Here is a 23,746-nt window from a genome sequence, read left to right as displayed (position 1 = left end):
CGTGTTCATGGTCTTTTTATTGTCATACTTTCATCCTGCTGCGCATTAGCAATGGCGTTTTCTACTATATGGTGCGTTACATGAAAGCGTGAGAAAAGGTGCAAACACAAAGACAGCTGCAGCGGCGCCGCCTGCAGGCGGAGCGTCTTCTCTGTTCTACATGCGTGCTGCCTTTGGAAACACGGAAAAGCAGCAAAACCCACTTCTGTCCCAACAGGTTCGGTATTTCCTGCAGAACCCAAACGCAGCGCTCCGTAAAGAGGAACATGTCAAATTCCGATCTTTGCAGGTTTTTAGGAGCTGCAGGCGACTCAAAGCCGGACTTTCTCCTCCAAAGCTCTCAGTCTTTGGACAGGAAATGACTAAAACATTCCTGCTGCATTGGAAATTCTGTCTTGGTGTTTCCACTTTTTCTGAATTTTTAAAGCTGTGACATAAAAGACAATCGTGCGTTAAAACGGGTAACCGGGTCGATCCCGACGTTCCCAACGATCCTCATATAAACTCACACTGGAAGACTTTCTCTGAGGTGGAACGTTGGGATGGGATCGCTTCAGTTTTCAGTCCATGTGTTCACATCCGGGAAACATCAAAGAAAAGCACTTTAGAAGTGAAAGGACATAGGCCCCGCCCACCTCGACTCCACCTCTAAACGACTCAAACATTTTTAGAACAGTGCTTCCTGTCGGCTGATGGGACGTGACCCGGGTTTCCCAAAAACATCTGGAGGGCGAGCGGTTGGATTTGGGTCGGACACTCAGGACGTTTTTTTGTTGTAGTGGTAGCTGCTGCAGCGTGCCTAATGAGGGGAGCTGTGCAGAACGGCACCAAAAACCATTTCAGCCCAGTTCTTGAACTACGTCTGAGAGCGGGACAGAGAGGCTCATCGGACTCTGGAGTCGAACAGAATCCGGTCCGAACCGTCTGCTGTTTGTGGCTCCGGATTCTTCTCAGAACCTCGTCGGCACGGCAACCGTTTTCTTTCAGAAACACTGCAGGGGTCCAAACCACACTGGCTTCAGATGCTTCTGGGGAACCGGCGGTCCTGAGAGGAGGATCGGGTTCGGGAAGAGAAGAAGAGGATGAAGGCTGGGGAGGGCAGTGGAGTGAGTCCATCTGAAATTCACGGATCAGGACGTCTGCAGTTCTGACCCCCAGCCGGAACCGGGATGGGGGTGGAAGAACCTGCTCTCTGCTGCAGGAGGGGAAGTCTGGATTTACATTGAAGACCAGTTTCCCGCCCGCTGCCAGAACCAAAGGAAGTTCAGACGTGAACGTTCCACTAAACCACTTTGGAACGTCAGCGTTTTATGGGAACGTCACGGAACATCACGTCTAAGTCAACGTTCAAATCTGACGCCGTCCTGCGCAGCAAAAGGACAAATCTGCGGCCTCGTTCTTCTAGCCTGAAGCGGCTGACCGTTTGACCGTCTATTGGTGAGGCTTTTATTGTGGAGGTCAACAGGAAGCAGTTTTCCTGATGGATGAATTTCAGAAGATGTTGGACTGGAGCAGTTTCGGTTCTGAGGGCAGTGATCTCGGCAGTGATAATCCAACAGAAGCGACCCATCAGCCGACGGCTTCAGGAACCGGGTCCAAACGGACGTTTTAGCGGCAACTTCCTGTTTCCTGAACTAAAAAAAGACACGGAAACCGACCTGATCCCAGTTTTCATGAATCCCATATTTCTCCTTAAATTTTTGGTTTGCTTCACATTAAATAAACTTTACGGTCTATCCAGTTTGGTGATTTTGCTAAGAGGACGATTTGATCAAAACCATCATCTCTTTAACGTGATTGGCCCCAAAAAGGGGGCGTGGCTAAACAGGTTTAAAAAAGGACCAATCAGAATTCTCGGAGCGGCATCAGATCAGAAAGACGACCGTTTCCGAGGAATTCCTGCAGAGTCGAGGGGGTGGGGGGTGGGTGGGGGGTCAGTCCTGTCCAGACCGGACCTCAGCTCCTCCTTCAACCATTTAGGCCCCCAGAGCGCCTCTGGGAGGCGCCGCTCTGCTTCAGGACAGTAAATCATGCAAAACTTGTGGGAACCGGGTCTGAACGCCCGGTTCTGCCCACATCCGGTGGTTCCAGCTCCGTTTCTATGGAAACCACGAACTGCGGCGGCTTTTCAGGTTCTCTGCTGTTTGAAACGGAGCGTCACGCCATCTCTGAGCGAGTGACCCCCACTCCTGCACAGAGGCCACGCCTCCCCGACCCGCCCTCACACTCATGCCTGACCTGGGGGGCACATGCAGAACTGGATCTCCGTTTTGGAGAAAAAGGTTTCCATAGAAATGAGCTGAAGGTCCAAACCCGGCAAGAGGTCCCGGTCAGAACCGTCCTCACCACAGAGTGGAGACAAAACCCGAAATGCAAAGCCGAGGACGGGTAGCTGGAGGATTGGAGGCTCGGGTCTGGAGGATTGGAGGCTCGGGTCTGGAGGATTGGAGGCTCAGGTCTGAAGGACCGGAGGCTCGGTTCTGGAGGACCGGAGGCTCGGGTCTGGAGGATCGGAGGCTCGGTTCTGGAGGACCGGAGGCTCGGTTCTGGAGGATCGGAGGCTCGGTTCTGAAAGAACGACTCGCCGCAGCAGAAGAAGCGTGACGAGAGAAAAAGGATCTAAAATGAAAAAGTTCTGACTTAAAGCTGGAGAGTTCTGGCTCGACCCGGAGGAAGATGATGCTTACGATGATGAAGAGCAGGTGTGCGGCCTCCTGGCGCCGTCTCCGTTTGCATAAACATTTCCTATCATAAAGTTCGTGTCTGAACAAGCCCCTCCCCCACCCACTGACCTATTTCACACAAGCAACATTTGTTTCCCGAATGACTGGTGGTTTCTGCACGGAGGGAGCGTTAAATGGGAGTTGTCCTTCTCCTCCTGTGGGGGGCGCTGCAGGCTACGAGGCCTCCCGTTCTGTGGAGGAGTCCACCTGTCGCGGGGCCCGGCCCAGGCTCCTCCCACTCCTCAGCGTGGGGCTCCGTGAGGACTTCAGCAGCTTCTCCTCCAGCTCGTGCAGCGACGGCTCCTTGTACATGCAGACTGTGGGAGGAGACAGACAGGTGTCAGCACAAGTGGGCGGTGCCAGACCTTTCTGGGCCACGCCTCATGGAGCGTGGAGCAGAGGGACGGCGGCGAACCAGCTAGAGTCTGGGCGGGTCTGGAGTGAGAGCGACATCAGACCCGGGGCCACGTCCACAGCGGCCAGCACTCGTTCAAGAGACCGCGCCGTGTTCCGGTCAAAACGCGCGTTGAAAGCTACACCAGTTGAACTTTGACCAACCAAGTTTCATTTTCACAAATCAAAATTTTCTTCATGACCAAATGAAGAAATCCGAATGCTCCGCTCTACGTGGGACTACAGTCTGATGGTCTTCATGACCAACAATCAGGATGCAGCGAGGAGCAGCGAGGAGCAGCGAGGAGCAGCGAGGAGCAGCGAGGAGCAGCGAGGAGCAGCGAGGAGCAGCGAGGAGCAGCGAGGAGCAGCGAGGAGCGCTCACGGATCACGTGAACAACATCTGTACTATGAAGTTCCATTTGTGCCAAAAATATGAAAATATGTTTTTGGTCCATTGTCTGTGTCTATTAAACGAGTAAATTGAACATTGGTTCTTGTCGATGTTCTACTAAGCAGTTTCTTCTGCCTGCCCATGCTTCTTTGATTATTACTTTCTATTGGCTTTGTTATTTATATGCTTGTTTTATGCTTAAAACTTTGCATTTGTCTTTATTATTGTTGTTTTCCTATGTCGTCTCACTATGTCGTCAGGAAAGTCCTTAGCAACCGTTGCTAGTGTCGTTAGCCACGTCGTTTCCCCGTGTCGTTACATCTTGTCGTATTTCAAATTTTGCCAAAGTCGTCAGAAAAGTACTTTGTACAGCCGGTAAATTGTTCCCTGTACTACCACGGAAAGAGACACGTTAAAAAAAAACCTTTATTGATATTCCTGCAAACGCGCATTGCCAGAGGGGGGGGTGCATGCATACAATGGTTCCACGTTCCCGACTTGCAAATAGTTTTAAGGTATTTAGAGTATGGCTTCAATTCAATCTGATGATGAAACTATTATTTAAAAGTCTTTTGAAAAATAACTGATCTTTATCAAACAAATCTGGTAGATAAACGAGGAGCAGAGGCGCCCAAAAGAGCATCATACTGGTCCCGAGAACGCCACCTCATGGTCAAATAAATACAGAACAGATTAAAAAGATGTAAATCCAGTTTTTGGCCCGTCTGCTGTTTGTCATGGTTAACGCTAGCGTCGGCTTTAATAAACTTTTTTTTTCGTTCCGTGGTAGTACCGGCCGTACAAAGGACTTTTCTGACGATTTTGGCAAAATTTGAAATACGACAAGATCTAAGGACACGACATGGGAAACATCGTAGCTAACGACACTAACAACGGTTGCTAAGGACTTTCCTGACGACAAAGTGAGACGACGGGGGGTAACGACAATAACAAAGACAAATGCAAAGTTTTAAACATAATGCATGAACCAATGTTCAATGAACTCCTTCAGTAGACATAGACAATCGACCAATAACATAGACAGTGGACACAAAGACATATTTTTGTACGACACGCCTGCGTCTCACTAACCCTAACGTGTTGTTCAGGTGTTCTCTGCGGCCTGTCGTCCGCGGCATGCGCCGAGAAAACACGGTTTAGTATTTGGTGACATGGAGCTTTAGAGGCCCGTTTCAGAACCTCGAGTCCTAAAGGGATGGGAGGTCAAACCCTGGAGGACTTCTACCCATCTCAGATCAAGGTGTGCTCCGTGTGGACATGGAGGTCAAAGGTCGAGCCGGTCTTTGTGTGCTCCCGTGAGAGCCTGTTACCTTCAATGGGTCTGGGAACAAAGTGTGAGCAGGGTTTGGTTTTCTTCACCCGGTTCCCCTTCATGATGATTCCCTCCTTGTTGAGTCCCAGGAACCAGGCCCGGCCCGACTCGTGCTGCCGGTACAGAGTGGACGAGTAGATGACGTAGTAGTTCTCAAAGACCGACTCCTTGAACTTGCACTCGGGCGTGAAGACGTCCTGAAACAGACAGAGCGGTTTAGATTCACACCAGGAACCCAAGAACCGGGAATTCTAGCCGTTCCAAGTCTTTGGAGTCTTCTGGAAGTTTCCATAGAAACCAACAACGTAATTTAACCTGTAAACACCAGAGTCTTGGCGGCTGTGTTGACGTTCTTTGAATTATTGTGAGTCTTCAGCTGTTTCTGCCATGAACATGTGAAGAAAAGAAAAGCTAGAAATACTAGAAGGAGCAGGTTGATGCAACAATACTGAATGAAAATGAAGCTTAAAGAGGAATAAATGGCAAAAAACAAGAAAGAAATGATCACAGTTGAGCATAAATACAGTGAAAACCGCACCATAACAAAAAGATATGTTTGTGAAAAACGCCAGAGCCGGGTATCGAACCAGCAACCTCATGCACCTCATTCCCCATTTATTTCAATGGAGGCAGAAATCCTGGAATATCTGGAACAGTTCTAGGATTTGAAGGACCAAAAGTCAGAGCTGGAAAAAGCTGAAGGAGCTGAACATTTGAATAATTGAATGGTTGAAAAAGATGAAACACTGTGGGAGGAGCTAAGAGATAAAACACGGAGGAAGATACTAGAATAAAGAGGAAAACTATGGTTGAATACTTTATAGATTTCAACCAATAATTTGACAGATTCTGTCAGACTCTTATTTTCGTCCCCATCGGGTCATAGTTTTGTTTCATTGGAGGATGACGCCCCCCCCCCCTGTTCTGTTCAGTACACAAACCTGTTCTGATCCAAACCGGGTCAGCAGTTCTGTCATGACGAACACCTACGGGTGACGTCCAGCAGCTTCTGGTCCCATCATGCAGCGGGGCGGGGGCGTCCGTGTTCTGACCCGACAGCACCGGTCGCGCTCTGATTCCCAGTTTAGCTCGTTCACCTGCCCCCCCAGATATAACAGGTGTTTGCTCCGTGCTTCACAGGCGCGCCCCCCAGACATAACAGGTGCTCAATGCAAGTCAATCAGAGCAGAACAAGCCCCTCCCCCTGAGCCTGACAAACTCCAGAGTTGAACCAGTAACCGCTTTCCTTCCTGGAGGACTCGATCAGACGTGTTCCAACAGCAAAGGAGTCAAAACATTTCATGACCACCCAGAAACAAAAGTTACTTCCTGTCTTTTCAGGAAGCCCGCCTACTTCCTGTCGCTCAAAAAAACCCATAGAGACTAACCACTAGAGAGTGGCGTAAGGACGCCGACCGTCATCAGAGCGATGAATACGCAGGACAATGGTACGTTCCATTTTCACTGTCCAGACGAGCCTGAAGGGAACGGAAAGACACGCCTGCACCTGAAGACGGAGCCGCTCCTCTCTGAGACCCGGACAAACAAAAACCCGTAGCTCTCCATTCGGTCACAAGAGTGGACAGCAGAACCCGTCCTGAAGAACGTTTTCCATGGATGGGTTCTGATGGTGAACCATGTTTTTGTGAGGAGACTTACAGACGTGTAGAGGAATCCCTCGGCGTTCATGGCCACGTAGAGCCCCGCCTTCACTCCCTGGATGGCCACGACCCTCAGCCCCACAGGGATCAGGTTGAAGAGAGCTGAGGGCGACAAACAGAACCGGGTCAGCAGCAGCTTCCCGCCCGCCAACGCACGCGACCCACTCAGCGGAGACAGCAGCGCCGCAGCAGACAGCCAGAACGAGGCGGAACGAAACGGGACCGCGCCACCAGGCGATTGGCTCCTCAGAGACGGAGCTGCTGCGTGGGAGAGGAGGTGGAGGAGGTGGAGGAGGCCTGTGGCCGCGCTGCTGCTGGTCCTCCTTTATTTAACTCTGGTCCTCCTCCTCCTGGCCTCCTTTTCGGCTCTTCCACAGCGGCAGAGGAGGTGGGTCTGCAGCAGGAAGCAAAGCTGAGCGTCTGCAGATCAAGGATCTTCATCTGATGAGGAGGAAACACCAGGAGGGAACGTCTCCTGATGTTTCTGTGGGCGGAGCCATGAAAACGTCAGTGTGTGGGTTGGAATTGGATCTAAAATGATTGACCCTCCCATTGGACCAAACTGTGGCTGTCTGAGGCCAGGGTCCGGTCGGACGGCGTGCCGGATCAGAGGACACTGAGTGACACGGATCTGGGTTCCTTCAGTCAGGTGGGTGTGGCAGCAGGTGGGTGTGGCAGCAGGTGGGTGTGGCAGTGTGTGTGTGGCAGCAGGTGGGTGTGGCAGCAGGTGGGTGTGGCAGCAGGTGGGTGTGGCAGCAGGTGGGTGTGGCAGTGTGTGTGTGGCAGCAGGTGGGTGTGGCAGCAGGTGGGTGTGGCAGCAGGTGGGTGTGGCAGCAGGTGGGTGTGGCAGCAGGTGGGTGTGGCAGTGTGTGTGTGGCAGCAGGTGGGTGTGGCAGCAGGTGGGTGTGGCAGCAGGTGGGTGTGGCAGCAGGTGGGTGTGGCAGTGTGTGTGTGGCAGCAGGTGGGTGTGGCAGCAGGTGGGTGTGGCAGCAGGTGGGTGTGGCAGTGTGTGGCAGCAGGTGGGCGGGGAACTCACTGTGGTCGCTGTTCTCGTCTTTACAGCCGCTGATGGTCCCATCAGGCAGCATCTGCAGGAAGAAGCCCTGCTCGCTGAACAGACGCGTCACGATGCCCTTCAGCTGCGGCTCTGCAACAACAGTAACACAAAAGACATGAGGGGGGGCACCGCAGACTCCTCCCACCTGAGCAGCTTCCCGCCAATCACCCGTTCACCGTCCTGTGCTCAGGGGGAGGCTTAGATCCTCTGATGGAGCTGCAGCAACAAGACGCCGTTCCTCCCTGCAGAGCTATTTTTAAAGGTGCGCTGCACACCGCCGGGGGAGGAGCCTCTACTGATCCGGACAAGCTGATGGGGTGAAGATGCTGAAACAACGGCTGCTCTGCCATTTCTGAAGCTCACCTCAGAGTCCAGGAGGACGCAGGGCCACGCCACCAGGAAGTGAGTTACAGACAACGCCACAAACGGCTCCGCCCACAAATGAGGACACACCTGAAGTCTATTGTGAGCCGGTATGATGGGTATTCTGACCACGGAGGAAGAACTTCCACGGTGAAGGAGCCACAGAAAGTCTGAAAGTCTAAGGCGGATCCGCTCATTCCTGGTCCTGGAGGTCCAGCAACCTGACTGTTGTCCAGATCTTCAAGTCCTGCTAGCTGCTGATTAGCTCAACCAGAAACCTCCACCTTCTGTCTGAATGAACACCTGGTCCAGGTAACCAGCAGCAGGCAGAGAGCTGGAAGAGATCTGCAGGACCAGGAACCAGCAGCCCTGCTGTAAGCTGTGGTCAGAGGACGGGGTGTCTCCCCCTGAGGCGGGAGGCGCCGCTCCCCCTGAAACTCCGTTTTACTGACACCAAACCCCAGAAAGACGGCTACACTGAAAATATTCTGATTTTGAGTCGCCAAAATGTTCAGAATGTCTTTTTTTTTTAAACCTATCTGGAAATAAAGCTCCACATCTGTCATCTTCCAGCGCGGCTCTAATAGACAGACAACTTTAGTGTTTTTCCTTTTTAAAGTCATAAATTTACAACTACGAATAAAAAAAAAATCCTTTTTTGTTTGTACACCTGCCTTAAGAGTCGTAGTTCCAAATATAAACAATTTTCAAAGGGGGTTTATTCAAATATGCACCTCATGTGTCAGAAGATTGTAGCAGTGAAATCTGTCAATCAAAGAGCCGTCAGCTCTGATCCCGTCTGTCTGCTCAGCTGTTGGACAAGAAGAAAACACAACAAGAGGACTTCCGGTGTGACGACGAAGGAGCCGAGCCGCTCTGCTGCAGATATTACTGCCAAAAACTGGAATCCACCAGAGAAGAAGTGGATAAAGACACAGGAACACTGGAAGGGAATCAGCTGGGAGTGACGGCTACCAAACCAACGGGACCAAACATTCAGAGACGAACTTTCTCCTGAATCCTTAGAATCCTTCGCTCCACAAAGTCCCCCCTCATTCCACGCCAGACATTTGTGTCACAGTGGATCCGTGTCTGATGACGTGAAAACCCCAGAAAGTTAGAACAAAATGGAGGCGGGGCTCTAAAGTAAAAGCCCCCCACCCCCTCCCCTCTGCTTCAACGTTGTCGTGTCATTGGTGTGCAGGACGACTTGCAGGTCATCGGGGGGGCTCCACCGTTGAACCTCAGAGGCCCCCCACCCCCACTGAATGGACCGCCCCCCTTCCTCATCAGGACCAGCTTCCATCAAAGGGAACCGGGACCTCCTTGCTGTCCTCCTGCAGGAGGTCCAGCTTCGTCCCGCTTCCCACCCCACCGGTGTCCCTAGCAGATCGAACTTTCCCATCATGCACTGGTGCAGCGAGCTCACCTGTGCCGATGCTGGTTTCTAGCAGAAAAACAGACGCTGTTCTTCTGGACCGACCAGAGACGGTTCTGGACCCACCTGGTTTCCGGCGCACCGGCCGCTTCTTCCCGCTGCAGAAGCGAACTTTTCTGAAGACGCTGAAGACGTGCCGCTCGCACAGCGAGCGCGGGTCTTTGCTGGGACTGGAGCGCCGCTTGCTGCTGGCGACTTGGTTGTTGTTGGACTCGCGGGCCTGACGCTTCTGCCGGATCAGGGAGCTGGCGATGGCCGCCGCCATCTCCCACCAAGAACCGGCTCCAGGTTTCAGTCCAGAGCAGAAGACAGCGGACCATCTGAAGGGGAGTCAATCAGAACCGAGCCACGGTGGCGCCGAGCTGCAGAGGCGAGTGCTGAGCACCCCCGTGAGTCGCCAGAAGAGTCCCGACCTGCTGAAGCGGTAAAATCCTGTCACGTCCCAGAGCCTCAGCTATCGGGAATCCAACCGTCTTCTCAGAACGGTTCCGCTTTGACCTGCAGAGAAGATGATGGTCCTCCGAGCTGACGGAGCGTCTGCATGGATGAATAAATGAAGAGCAAAGCCTTCTGGGTAGTTTTGGTCCCAGAGAACTCGTGTCTGCAGAAGCTGTTTGGATCTTCCAGAACCGTCTCCTCTCTCCAGAGGAGCTCAAACCCGGAACAGAAGTTCTGAAGGATCCCGGAGCAGAGGAGGCTGGCTCCTCGTCCTCCTCTTCCTCGCTGCTGAATGTGAAGAGAGGCTGAGAGGCAGAGGGAGGGGGGCGAGTGGAGGAGGAGGAGGAGGAGGAAGACGCTCCTATAAATATTCTGCTCCCACATCCCGATGCTTCATCACACGAACGCGCCACGGTTCCACGCCTCAGGACGGTCCTCGCCGCCTTCACGTTTGGAGGTGCAGAATGTTCACTCTGAGGTCCGTCACATGAAGGTCAAAGGTCATCATTCAACCCTCATCCTTTCCTCTTTTCACTCGTTTGGTTTCAGTTTTCACTAAAGAGAAAATGTTTTTCTTTCAATATTTGTGATTTTTTAAGATTAAACATCAAATAAAATGATTTTTTGTTTAGAAATTGATCTTAACAGGAAAACAGGTTTATCAAACAAATGTCAATCATCAATTAGACATAAATGTTTGCATTTATCATATTATGTTATTATTTTAGTCTACTATCATCATTTATTTATGTCATGAAGATTGCCCATCATTTCAACCGAATGTTATTTGCTGTCAAACCATATTGGATCTGCTCCATACCAGGGGCGGAGCTACATGGGTGGGGCTACATGGGCGGAGCTACATGGGCGGGGCTACATGGGCGGAGCTACATGGGTGGAGCTACAGGGGGCAGCCCCCAACCCCCCATTTTTGAGTGAGTATAAGCATCAGAAACTGGATTTCAACATTGCCAACAGGAAGCAAACTCTCGGTTCTGCCGTCCTTTTCCTGTTTCTTTTTGTTTCGTTTTCTTTTTTACATTTCATTTGGAGAAAAATTCCTTTTCTTTTCTTTTTTTGTGGAATTTGGTTTTAGATCCTAAATGTAACCTTGTTGTTTTTGCTTTCTTAGTGGCAGCAGTGACCTCTATTACGTTTTTGCGTTGAGTGGGTTGTTGGTGTCACTGGCCCTTCGGGGCCACCATAGTTTAGCTGCAGATAGAACCCGCCCACGGCTTAGAGAAAAGGTTCTGCCTGAAGGTTCTGTTCCTCAGCATATACCAACAACATTGGATCTATGCTGATCAGCATTTTTCTGAGGAAGGGCCACAGCCAAACCCCTGTGGCCCCTTCAGGTCATCTGCGGGGCACGCCGCCCCCCATCCCATCAGCCTCACGTGGAAGGTTTTTACTGACACGCTGTTTACTAAACTGGGTCTAAAAAGTCAAACTTTTTCATGAATTCTGGCCTCCATCAAGGTGAACCCTTCCACCAGCTGTTCCTTTGGAACCCAAAAGTTCCGCTAACACTGCGGGTTCTCCTGGGGGGCCTCCTCTCAGTGGGACCCGCCCAGAACAACTCCGGGGGTCTGAAAGACGTGAACAATCCACTTCAACAGGCCTCTGGATGTGGAGGAGCGGCGGCTCCACTCTGAGCTCCTCGTCTTCCTGAAGGGGAGGCCCGCTTCAGGATCCTGATCCAGAGCTGATCCTGATCCAGACCTGATCCAGAGGTGATCCTGATCCAGAGCTGATCCAGAGCTGATCCTGATCCAGACCTGATCCAGAGATGATCCTGATCCAGAGCTGATCCAGACCTGATCCACATCCAGAGCTGATCCAGATCCAGAGCTGATCCAGATCCAGACCTGATCCAGATCCAGACCTGATCCAGAGCTGATCCACATCCAGAGCTGATCCAGATCCAGAGCTGATCCAGAGCTGATCCACATCCAGAGCTGATCCAGATCCAGAGCTGATCCAGATCCAGACCTGATCCAGAGCTGATCCACATCCAGAGCTGATCCAGATCCAGAGCTGATCCACATTCCAGAGCTGATCCAGAGCTGATCCACATCCAAAGCTGATCCAGATCCAGAGCTGATCCTGATCCAGACCTGATCCAGAGCTGATCCAGATCCAGAGCTGATCCTGATCCAGACTTGATCCTGATCCAGAGCTGATCCACATCCAGAGTTGTTCCAGATCCGGAGCTGATCCTGATCCAGAGCTGATCCTGATCCAGAGCTGATCCACATCCAGAGCTGATCCACATCCAGAGCTGATCCTGATCCGGAGCTGATCCTGATCCAGAGCTGATCCACATCCAGAGCTTATCCACATCCAGAGCTTATCCAGATCCAGAGTTGATCCAGATCCAGACCTGATCCAGATCCAGAACTGATCCAGATCCAGAGCTGATCCAGATCCAGAGCTGATCCTGATCCAGAAATGATCCAGAGCTGATCCACATCCAGAGCTGATCCAGATCCAGAGCTGATCCTGATCCAGACCTGATCCAGAGCTGATCCTGATCCAGACCTGATCCAGAGCTGATCCTGATCCAGACCTGATCCAGAGATGATCCTGATCCAGAGCTGATCCAGACCTTATCCACATCCAGAGCTGATCCAGATCCAGAGCTGATCCAGATCCAGACCTGATCCAGAGCTGATCCACATCCAGAGCTGATCCAGATCCAGGGCTGATCCACATTCCAGAGCTGATCCACATCCAGAGTTGATCCAGATCCAGAGCTGATCCTGATCCGGAGCTGATCCACATCCAGAGCTGATCCACATCCAGAGTTGATCCAGACCCAGAGCTGATCCTTATCCGGAGCTGATCCTGATCCAGAGCTGATCCACATCCAGAGCTTATCCACATCCAGAGCTTATCCAGATCCAGACCTGATCAAGATCCAGAGCTGATCCAGATCCAGAGCTGATCCTGATCCAGACATGATCCAGAGCTGATCCACATCCAGAGCTGATCCAGAGCTGATCTACATCCAGAGCTGATCCTGATCCAGAGCTAATCCAGATCCAGACCTGATCCAGAGCTGATCCAGATCCAGAGCTGATTCAGATCCAGAGCTGGTCCAAAGCCATCCAGGTTCCCACGTCAGGTCGACAAACGGGGTCCAGGACGTCCATCCAAACGGAACCAGCTACCATTGAACAACCACAGACGTTTAGCTTGAAGTCCACAGACGCTGAATTCTTCTCCCTGAAGACGTTTGGTCCAGATCGAGGTTTCTGGTCTGAAACTGCTGCTTCGGTCGAGGAGTTAAGATGGTCTGAAGTTTCTGAAGCTTCACTCCATGAAGACCTTTTCCAAAAACATCTCCAGATAGAAATAAAGATCATTTTGAATCCAAATCAGGATGAAACTGCAGCAGAAAAGAATTCCAAACGTCTTTCTGCCTCCAATCTTCTCTGATTCCTAAAAACTTTCATGTTGTTATTTGGTTCTGAAGCCTCCAGACAGTAGAAACGGTGATGTGAAAAACTGCAGGGCTGCTGTCCTCTGCTGGCCGTACAGAGCAAACACACGATGAAGACCAGCCTTCTCATCTTCATCACACAGAGCTGCCGTGTGGCTGACTGTTTAAAGTTTCATGCTGGATCTAATTCAGGAGCTTCTGCTGCTGAAACATGCATGAAGTCAGAGCAAACAGAGGTTTGAACACGCAACTGCAGGCGTCTCCAGACACAGAACCGGGTTCTGCTTCTGGATCCGTCAGAGGAAGCAGAGGACAGACGGACTCCTGCAGGCGTCGCCCTGAAACTGAAGACCGCTCCGGGACCTCTGAGGAGGTCCGAGTCCGTCCTTCAGAGGAGACGTTCCTCGTGTCACCAGCAGGGGGAGACAGATCAGCCAACAGCAGAACCGCGGGGGTGTGGTCACAGAACCAGGTCATTGGGAAGAATTCAAAGGCTACAGCAGAAATAAACACTTTGACTCCGCCTCCATCTGTCCGTCTCTGGGCGGGACCAACGTCCCAGATGAAGTTTGACACTTCAAGGTTTGTTTTATGGTTGAGAACAAAAGGACTAATCATGAAACTGAGACCATCTGGTGGGTAAATAGGCGGAGCCAAACAACAGGTCTCCATGTTGGCGCATGGAGACAACTTTAGAGACACATAAAAACACACACACACACACAGAGCGACATTCCTGTTGGTGTTGTGTTTCGGTCAGAGCTGCTCTGCTGCCGTTGGAAAACCAACTTGAGGTCATGTGACCTGTTTTTATTTAAATCTCATGTAAATCTAGATGTGATGACCTCATATCCTCTCCAAAAATGGAAAATAGGATCCTGTCATATGTTGGAGCATGCCTAATAAAGTCAATCTAGGGTCAACAGTTCAACAGTTACCTGTCAATCAGGAGGCCACACCCCCTTCTGGTGAGGAGCTGCATTTCTCAGGGGGCATTAAAGCCTTTCAGTCGGAAGCAGCAGGACGGACGGTTTCAGTTATTTCATTTTATTTATAAAACATTCCAGATGTTCTAATCCAGTTCTGTTCAGACGGTTCCGACTAAACCAGGTTTGAGACGGGGAACCACCAGAGAACACGGAGACCCTTTGGTGTAACGTCCCCACAGGACTCGCGTCACAGCGTCCAAAACTGTGTTTATTAAAGTTGTCCCGCCCCCAAAACAGTTTTATTGGCTCTTGAAGCAAAGCCCGGTTCTGATTGGCCGACACTCATTACAGCCAGACGTGGGGGCTGGAACAACACAAAGATCCGTGTGACGCGGACCCCCCCAGGGGGGCTCTCATGACCCCTCCGGAGCGGCGGCCGCAGCGCCGTCAAACACGCGTCCTCTGAGCTGCAGCGTGTTGAAAAACACAGCCCAGCTTTGGACGCCACCTCTGCTCCCACCACGGCACCCTGGCTCCACCCCCTCTTCCCCCAGGCCGGCTGAACCCTGAGTGAGGAGGACTCCAAGAGCTCGGCCCGGGGCTTCAGCGTACAGCCGTCCTTAAGGTTTAAAATAGACCTGTGAAGGTCGGCGGCCTGAATGACGACCCCGCCGTGGAGTCATGCGAGCGCCTGCGTGCACGGAGGCACGAGGCCGGACCGTTCCTGTGAGGGCGGGAGACACGGTCATTCCATATCAAACGGGGGTCCGACTCACTCACAGCCAGAACACCGGCCCCGAGGCCTCATGGTAGAGCGTCCGCCCTGACTGGAAGTCGTGGGTCGTACCAAAGACTCTACCAGCGGGAATGGGGGGGTTAATTAACCAAATGGTTTGCTGCTCCACCAGGGGAGGGGTCAAACGCAGAGAACAAATGTCACACATCGAGGTGTGTAACAGCTGATGGGACTTGAACATGACTGTTGTTCTGGTCCAGCCTCACAATGTCCATGAAGGTCTGAGTGCGGATGTTCCCCCCGTACAGCAGATGTTCCCCCCGGACAGCAGGGGGCGGTACTTCCTGATGTCATTGATTTTTCATCCGCCAATAAACAAAAGGATTTCCCGTAAAACAAAGATTTATTCAGCAACGTGTCTTTACCGACAGATTCAGACGACAATCGTTTCCTTTAGAAAGAATGATGTTCCTTGTGATATTTAAGCCACACCCCCTGATGAAAGGGAGAGCTGTAATTATCCCGAATGCGCCGGCTCACGTGTTTGGAGGTTACAGGTGAGGAGAAGGACGAATGAGATCCCTAAAACTGATCTGGTGCCCCACCCCCACCCTAAACCATGAAGCAGCCAGGGGGTCGCCCTCACGAACGAAGAGCCGGTCTGCAGGAAAAACACGACCAAACCTTTCCACGAGGTTTGAATCTCCTTTGCATGAAGCCGCACCTGCACAGGTACGCCCAGACCGCCTGCAGGTGCAGGAAAACGGTTCTACAGGCCAAACTGCTGTTCGGATCTTCACAGCTGAAGATCAGAGTTCGATTCTATGCAGATGACGCTGTGATGTCTGATCATTCATGCTGCTGCCGCTTCATAAACTGACCGTTTCTCCAGGAGAACACGAGTGATCGCAGCTGCGATCCTGCAGCTGCAGGAAAGGAAGTCTTCAGCTTTTCAGAGTAAAAGTCTCTGCTGTTGGAGTAAACAGCTGCCGTCAGAAGAGTCCAGACTGAAGCGGAGGACTCACCCTGGGCGCTGCTGTCCCTGCAGACGCTGCCTTCCTCCTCGTCTTCCTCCTCTGCCTTGCCGTCTCTGGACAGCAGCAGCTGGAACAGGCTGCAGTAGTGGTTCATTGTGGCACCGGTACCGATCCGCTTCAGAGTCCCTCCAGGAGGAGGTCGGGTGTCGGTTTTAAGCCGGCATGTGACGACGCGCTCAGCTGTTGTGGTGTTGACTCACTGACGGCGCCGCAAACAGCTGGGAGGCTCGCTGGAAAAACGTCTGGACTCAGCACTCCGGGGGTGTTTGTTCAGCTGTTCCAGGAGAACATTGCAGCTGCATGACCCCCCCTCCCCAAAATACGCCGTGAGAAGATCGTCTGATACTTCAGAGAAGTTCAGAGCGAACGGAGGAGGAGTCAAGGAGAAAACCGCCGCGGTGGGGCATGCAGGGGCGAGAAGGAGGAACCACCAAACGGATTTCACGTCACATCGACACTAAATATGATGAAATGTAGAAAAATACCTTTTTTCATCAGTAAAACTGAAACATACGTTTGTGCTACGTACGTTTCTTTAGGCTTAACTCAAAGTAAAAAGCATTTTTCAATTGACAATTCAATATTAAAACATGACATTTTTAGCTTTAAATTCATTTTAAAGTGACTTCAGATCTATAATAATATAAAAAGGCTGTTTCTGGGTCAGAATTCATGGGAAATGAAACAGCGCCCCCTGGTGTCAGGCATCTTCATTTGCATGGCATTATGTGGCAAAAAGGAAATGCAAAGACGCTCATCAATGCTAGAGATTTAAAGCAAACCATGCATAGAAATGTCATTCTTTAATATTGAACTGCAAATCTTTTAATGAAACTGTCTTCATTCTGTTGTAATAAAAGCACAGAAGTCTTTTTTCTGCAGATCTTCAGGCTGCTGCTGTCTGCAGTGGCGGCTCTGCAGCAGCAGGGGGCAGCACTGAGTCGCTATCTCAGATCTGGACCTACAGGAGACGATGGAGGCTCGGGCTCCCTAAGGTAAAAGACTTCATCTCTGAGAATCCTGCGGGCCCGTTTCTCCTGCGACCTTCATCATCGAAGACGAGCAGCGCGGCACTCTGTTCCCTGCGTGACCAGCGGGGGGCGCAGCAGCAGCAGAGGAAGAGGAGGAGAAGCTGCTTGACGAAGGACACATGCTCACCCTCCCTCTGAGGAAGCTGATCCACCCTGCACTGAGCCAATCCGCTGTCGGTCACTAGGTTTCCATGGTAACACAGGCCTCTTCCACGTGGAGACGGGAGCAGTAAACAGGAGAAACACAAGCAGGGACTCCTGGGAAAGGAGGTGAAAGATTCTCCTCCCTGCAAGAGGACCGCTGATTCGGTTCACCCAAGAGGAATCTGGAAGTCGTCTTTATTTAGGCGCCTATATTTAGCTTTTCCTGAGGAAGGTGAAGAACGTGGAGCTCTGCAGAAAATGCCGCTGAATAAGCAGCAGATGCTTCATGCAGAACCGCAGCAAAAGAAACCGAACAGGAACCGATCCGGACTCCAAAACAGCCAGACTTCCAGACTGAAGCCCTTTCAGAACACAAGTCCAAACACACCTAACGTCTGGATTAAAACCGTCTGCTTCCTGAGGTCAGACGTATCCATGACAACCGTACCAACATTCAGATTGAGACTTCTCGTATGGGGGCGTGGCCTCTCATGCAGGTAGTCCTTCCATTACAGTTCAGCCAGCTCCGCCCATTTCTGATGACATCATATCCTGCTGCCATTGAGATGAACTCGGATTTTAAGATAGATTAGAACCGCCTGAGTGAAGGTGAAAACACGTTGGAACATCGGAACTGAAATGTTTGAACGTAAAAACACCGTGAAAGAAGGCGGACGGCGCCCAACATGACGCGGCGGATACATGCAGCAAAGACACGCGGCGAGAAGACACGCGGCGAAGACGCACGCCATTTTCCACACGATCAAAGGTCCACAGACGTTTACTAAATGCCTCCTCCTAAATGTTTTCAGACGTTCCGTCAGATTCGGTTCAGTCTGGTAACGAAATGTTCAGACCCTCAGCAGGGGGCGTGGCCTAGTGCACAGGCGAGCAGCTGCATTTCAGCAGCACATCAGCGCATCTGTGAGTGCAAACCTGAGAGGGCACGTGCACGGTGGTGCGTGTGCACGTGAAGATCCTTGTGAACAAGCAAACACTCTGCTGAGCTCACGTTTCCACGGTAACACTGTCAGAAGGCCTTCGGACCTTTGACCACCTCACCTTCCCACAGGTGAGCTCACAGCAGGCCGGGCACACCTGTGCAGGTGTTTGTCATGGAATCGGTTTCAGCTCTGAGGCTTTCTTCAAAGTGTCCCTGACCTACAGAGATTCCTCCAGATCTGCTGAGTCTCGTCATGAAGTTCTGAGGTTTGACTTGACAGAAAGTCCTGCTGCAGATCTGATCCCACTTCATCCTCCTAAAGTCAACACAACGTTTTGGCCCCTCCCCTCATCGTCAGACGTCTCTGATTTGGATGTTCCATCAAAAAGGTTCCAGCCCGACCCACTGATAGAAGCGGGTCGGTCCTCCTCCATCAGTTTTGGACATTTTGTTCCTCTGTGTCTCAGAGGGGAGGAGAGGGGAGAACGTTCTACAGATTAAAGCTCTAACCCGCTCAGCAGGTGTTTTATCAGCTGATCTCATGACATTTGGCGCCGTTTATCTTCCTGGCGCCCAGTCAGGTCCCTGAACAAACAGGGGGGGGTTCTGCCCAGTCAGCACTTTGAGCTTCAATTAGGTTCATTAGGCTGCTCTGGATCTGCGTCTCACATCCTCTGGACCACAGAAGCTTTTAAAACACATTTAATGCTGTTTAGTCGCGGAACTGTCCATGGTTCTGTTCTGAGCCCGGTTCTGCTCGTTTCACTTCTGACAGGGTCCATTCTCCGTTTCTGAACCGGCATCAAGATCCTCACACTTTCATTTTTGGGGAAATGCTGGTATTTGCATAGAAAGCCGCCGTTCTTCCAGCAGCATGTTGGTTTCCACATGGAAGCGTGAAACACGTTTCCCGTTTGTCCGGGAATCTTCTGAACACATCAGAACGGTTCATCTTCTGTCTCAGTCAAATTTTCTGACAAATGAAACTTGAAGAACAACTTTTCTCTGCACAGCCTGGAAACAAAGGCTCAGAAATAACAACAACCAAAAAGAAGAGCTGAACAAACAACCAAAGTCACTCCAAAGGCCTGAAACATTTTCTCCTGAGTGCCTCACTCCCCTCTCCTTCACCAGGAACTTCATGGATTCACTTTTCCATTTCCTGCTCGGAGGCGGACCGGCCCACTTCCCAGCTGGGACGGGGCCAAAGTGGTTGATGGACACGGAGAGAGCGGCGCTCCTGCAGGTCCATTAGTGCTGATATGGAGCCTAAAAGGTTCCTCCATGAGGGAGGAGCCTCTGCAGAGGACGGCCCCCGTGACTTCCTGTTAGCTTTAGCCGCTACACCCCCCCCCCCCATCCAACCCTTTAGTGCTGAGCGTCCAGCAGATTGATGATGTCATAACTTTTCTAACGCTGGGAGGGAGAACGGGTCTGACGGACCCCAGATCTCTGCTGGAAGGTCCAATCGATGTTAATCCAGTCTGGAGCAGCTGCTGGGGGGGGCGGCTGTAAACCCCTGAGGGGGCCATAAAGCAGGGAGGGGCACTGATGCTGAGCTCAGCATCTCCTGCTCTTTAGGATCCACACGGAGGAGGAGGGAGGAGGAGGGGGGCAGTGGTTCATCAGCCGCTCCAACCAGAAACACGCCAGGAACAACAAACAGAAAACATTACTACCCACAATGCATTGGGTCCACAACAGCTCCTGCAGTGGCCAATCTCGAAAACCCAAACGGGTTCGGACAGAACCACACGAGTTTGGAACCACATGTAAAATCAGGAAAAATGTTCTGGTCATTCACCACCAGCAGGAATCAAACCAGCAGCCTGAGACACACATGCTGTTGGGTGAAGGCGGACCGCCGTCCCCGTCAGGCTCTGTAAGTACTCTCCCCGCCGGTGCTGTTGGTATTGATCCGTCGGAGCGGCTGGTCTGGAAAACCCAGTTAGAGGAGCTTCGGTTTCACTTAATGAGCTCCGCTTATCGATCGGCCACAGGAAGCGTCCGCTCTACACGGACCTCAGCCGGGTCAGGATTTGAGTCAGAAACCAGCAGAAGACAAACTCCATCACAGCCCAAGGTGGTTCTGTAGACCTGGACCCGGGCCTAGAACCCTAACTGTAAATTCTGGTGAAAAACGGCAACAAAATGGGGTTTCTATCCCCCCCCCGGACCCCGGATCGGTACCGGCTGGTGGTCTGACAAACGTTGGAGACCACTGGTTTCAACCCTCACTATCCAAGTCGTTATAGAGCACGAGCGGCCGTGGTGCAGCGGTAGGCCGACCTATGACCGTAAGATCACAGGTTTGATTCCCACCTCACCCGTCCATGAGTCAAACACTGAACCCCACCTTGCCTCTGGTGGACGGTTGGAGACGGTGTTCGGCAGCCGACTGTACACGCCGTTTACCGTTTCCGGTGGAACCACAGTCATCCACCTGCTGACTGCCGGTTCCGACCAGAACCGAGTCCGCTGAGGCCCGCTCTCTGTCATCCCTGGATGGTCTTCCTCGTGTTCTTGCTCTGGCTGCGGTCGCTCCAGATCAGGTTCTCCTGCGTTGCAGGGTTTTCCCCGTGTGTGGTTCCTGGATCTGTGAGGTTCTCTGCAGTCCCAACGCAGCAGAACCCTGTAGAACCCTCTACAGGCTTTGCTTAAAGAAAAGAACAAAGAACCAAACTCAACAAGGAAGTTGGGATCCTAGGTTCCCTCCTGTCAGTGCTCATCGTCAGCACAGCAGGTTCTGCTGTATGCGTCACGGGTCAGAACCTCTCCAGAGATCATTGTGTCCTTCATAGCGAGGACAGGAGAACCGTCGGTTCCACCACCAGTTCTCCACACAGACTTGGTTGAAGTTCCTCCATCCTGCAGGTACTGGGGGACCGGTTCTGGTTCCTTTAGAATAATGATGATAATGTTTGTTTGATGATTTCAAGAACGTAAAAAACAGGAAATTATAAAAGGAGGAACGACGGTTTTCACCTCAGAACAAATGTGGAACCAAGAGTGTGAGCGTGATCCTGCTGCAGTCATAAGGGCCGTGCACGTGCACATGCACAGGTGGCTGCACACCTGTTGAAACCACAAACATCCCTGTAATCCCAACACAACGCCTCTGCCCGCCGCTGCATTTTCCACAGGCGCTGAGAAGGCGGGGCTTAAGCAGATCAGCAGGTCGAGGCGGCGAGCTGCCGTCACGCTGAGCAGCTTTCGCCCGCTGACTCGGGTTTCTCTGTTGTGTCACTGAACTGTCGGATCGATGCCTAACACCCATCTGTGTGCTGACAACAAACACACCGACACCAAACACCTGCAAGCACACAGCCTCCTCAAGCCCCGCCCCCTGTGCTGCAGGGAAGGAGGAGAGAAGCAGGAAGTCCCCGAATCATCCGCTGCTTTCAGCTCTGACAGGTGTGATGCTGGAGTCATGATGGACTCGAACCTGCAACCCCCCCCCCCCCCCCCACACTCACACACACTAGGAACAGCAGGGGGAGGGGTCAATGGGGCAGAATACAATGACATCAATCAAGATGAATAATAACTGCAGCAAAAATGATAAATGTCTGATTTAACAAAAATGAGGTCAGGAAAGAGGCGGAGCCACAAGGAAGAGGCGGAGCAACACAAAAGGGTTGAAGCAACAAGAAAGAGGCGGGGCCACGAGAAAGAGGCGGGGCCACGATAAAGAGGCGGTGCCACAAGAAAGAGGCGGTGCCACAATAAAGAGGTGGAGCAACACGAAAGAGGCGGAGCAAATGTAAAAATGACAAATGTCTGATTTAACAAAAATGAGGTCAGGAAAGAGGCGGAGCCACAAGAAACAACGAAAGGTCAAGGCTGAAGAACGGTTCCCCTCGTTCTTTTATATTTACTGATAGAAGAACCTCGTTTTCATTCTGCATTTGTTGGAGCTTCAGCTGTTTTGACTCCGCCCACACGGGTTTATCTCGTTCCGTTTTTCCTTTATGAGAACCGAGTCATGGCAGCGGTGGACTGGACCATGGTTCAGGGACCGTGGGGGTCATCATCAACACCATTACTGAAAACACGCCAACTCATCCCAAACGCAAACATCACATCAAAATCCACCTTCTCTCACGGGTTGGTGGTTTGATTCCTGGCTACCCAGGAGGCCAAGCCACTCAACCTTTGGTTACCTAAGGTGGTGAGTAATGTATAGGAGTGTAAACGGACTGAGCCTTAAGTACCAGTACACCTAAAAGTACTTCACAGGTTAATTAACGGTCATTATTTTATGTTAGCCGCTGGCTTTGTTAAAAAATGTGGATCAGAACCGAGTCAGAAGTAGCCTCAGGTGTTTCAGGGGAACAGAGAGGAAGAATCCTTGTGGACAGACCACTGAACCAAAGCTACTCCATCGGCATTTATTTACAGTTTGTGGTCAATCGTTGTAGTTTTCTGCTCGGAGGACCGAGTCCTTCAGGGATTCAAACCTTCTACTCTTTCCTTTGTGGGTTTGGATTTCATTTTCTCTTCACTTTCTCTCTGCTGGTTTGGTTCTGGTCTGCTTTTGGACCTCCAGAACCACAGAAGTCAGTCGCTCACAGACATCACAGTCCAGGATTTTACCAACAACCTCATCAGACACTGTGCCCTTGAGCAAGACGCCTGAGCTGAAAGACGAGCCGATGGCAGAACCTTCCTGCCTGCAGACGGTCCGACCAGAACACAGGTCCGATTCCAGGATCGGGACAGAAGTCCTGGACAGCCAAACGTTCCTTCGTCAGCCTCACCTTCACAGCTGAAATAATGGGGGGGGGGTGTATTTTTGGGGGGGTCCGTGGTCATCTGTGGAATCGGGTTCCAAACGTTCCGGTTCTCCACACTTTTGTGTTTTTTCCCTCACTTTTCAAGAATAAATGTCTCCACCTTTGAGGCGGGACCCTGTGCCCCCACCCTGATGCCCTGTGTGGGTGGGGGTCGTTTTGGGGCGTGTCTGATCACCTGTGGCTCCCTTCTGCCTCTCAGTGGCCAGGGCAGGTAGGCAGACGTCACCAGGTGTTTCACGTCAGAGGTACGGACTTCAAATGTGGAGCAGCTGCTGGCCACGTGCGACGACCCCCCCCCCCCCCCCCGACACGCGCGCGCGCAAAGGGGGGCGGGTTTTAGGGAAAAATATTACTGCGAAACTCCAAGAAATCTATGGCTTCAACATGAGACGCACCTAAGTCACATGACCACACCTGGACCAATCACACGCCTCTTTGGTTGTTATGGAGTCCGTACGGATCTACCCCCACCCCCCCATCCCTAGAAACTGCTGCCCCTGCCCTTCTGTCCGTCACCCCCCTCACCTGTCCGTCATTCCCTCTGTCCGTGTTTTGCTGCATCACAGTCTGCATCCCATAATAACCACTCCTCAGCGCTCCGGCGCAGCGGCACTGCGGTACCCCTCCACCCAGCATCCACCCCCTCCTCCACCTTCCCCCCCTACCTGAAGGAGTCTTCTCCTTGCTCTCCATCATGTCCGCGTCTGGGTGAGGCCGCCGCTCCTCGGCTGTTCTCGGCCGCTGCGGAGGAGGCACAGACACAGAAAGCTTCTCCTCCTCTTCCTCCTGGCTCTTCTCTGCCTTTTCTGCTCCTGCGGACGTCGGTGCGCGTGCGTCTGTCCGCGCGCGGCGCTTGCTATCTCTCCTCTGTCTCGGCTCGCGCCG

General features: G+C 51.9%; 1 protein-coding gene across 3 annotated transcripts; it reads right to left on the bottom strand.

The window, feature by feature from the left end:
• LOC101174977 (fibroblast growth factor 12) lies at positions 1 to 23,714 on the bottom strand. 3 transcript variants are annotated; one of them, XM_023961993.1, is made up of 5 exons: positions 15,936 to 16,191; positions 7,541 to 7,651; positions 6,503 to 6,606; positions 4,842 to 5,040; positions 1 to 3,040 (listed from the first exon to the last, which is right to left on the bottom strand). In XM_023961993.1, the coding sequence occupies exons 1-5, from the start codon at positions 16,039 to 16,041 to the stop codon at positions 2,898 to 2,900; spliced, it is 663 nt and encodes a 220-aa protein (XP_023817761.1). In that variant the 5' UTR covers positions 16,042 to 16,191; the 3' UTR covers positions 1 to 2,897. The 3 variants fall into 3 exon arrangements, with proteins under 3 accessions (XP_023817761.1, XP_023817760.1, XP_023817762.1); XM_023961992.1 differs by lacking the exon at positions 15,936 to 16,191 and adding an exon at positions 9,429 to 10,094; XM_023961994.1 differs by lacking the exon at positions 15,936 to 16,191 and adding an exon at positions 23,527 to 23,714 and having other exon boundaries at positions 2 to 3,040.
• Positions 23,715 to 23,746: the final 32 nt, after the last annotated feature.

Source organism: Oryzias latipes, chromosome 13, assembly GCF_002234675.1.
Source record: "Oryzias latipes chromosome 13, ASM223467v1".
In the NCBI taxonomy this organism is placed as follows: Eukaryota; Metazoa; Chordata; class Actinopteri; order Beloniformes; family Adrianichthyidae; genus Oryzias; species Oryzias latipes.
Note: the sequence above shows the minus strand (reverse complement) of the source record. Positions and strands in the feature narration are given on the sequence as shown.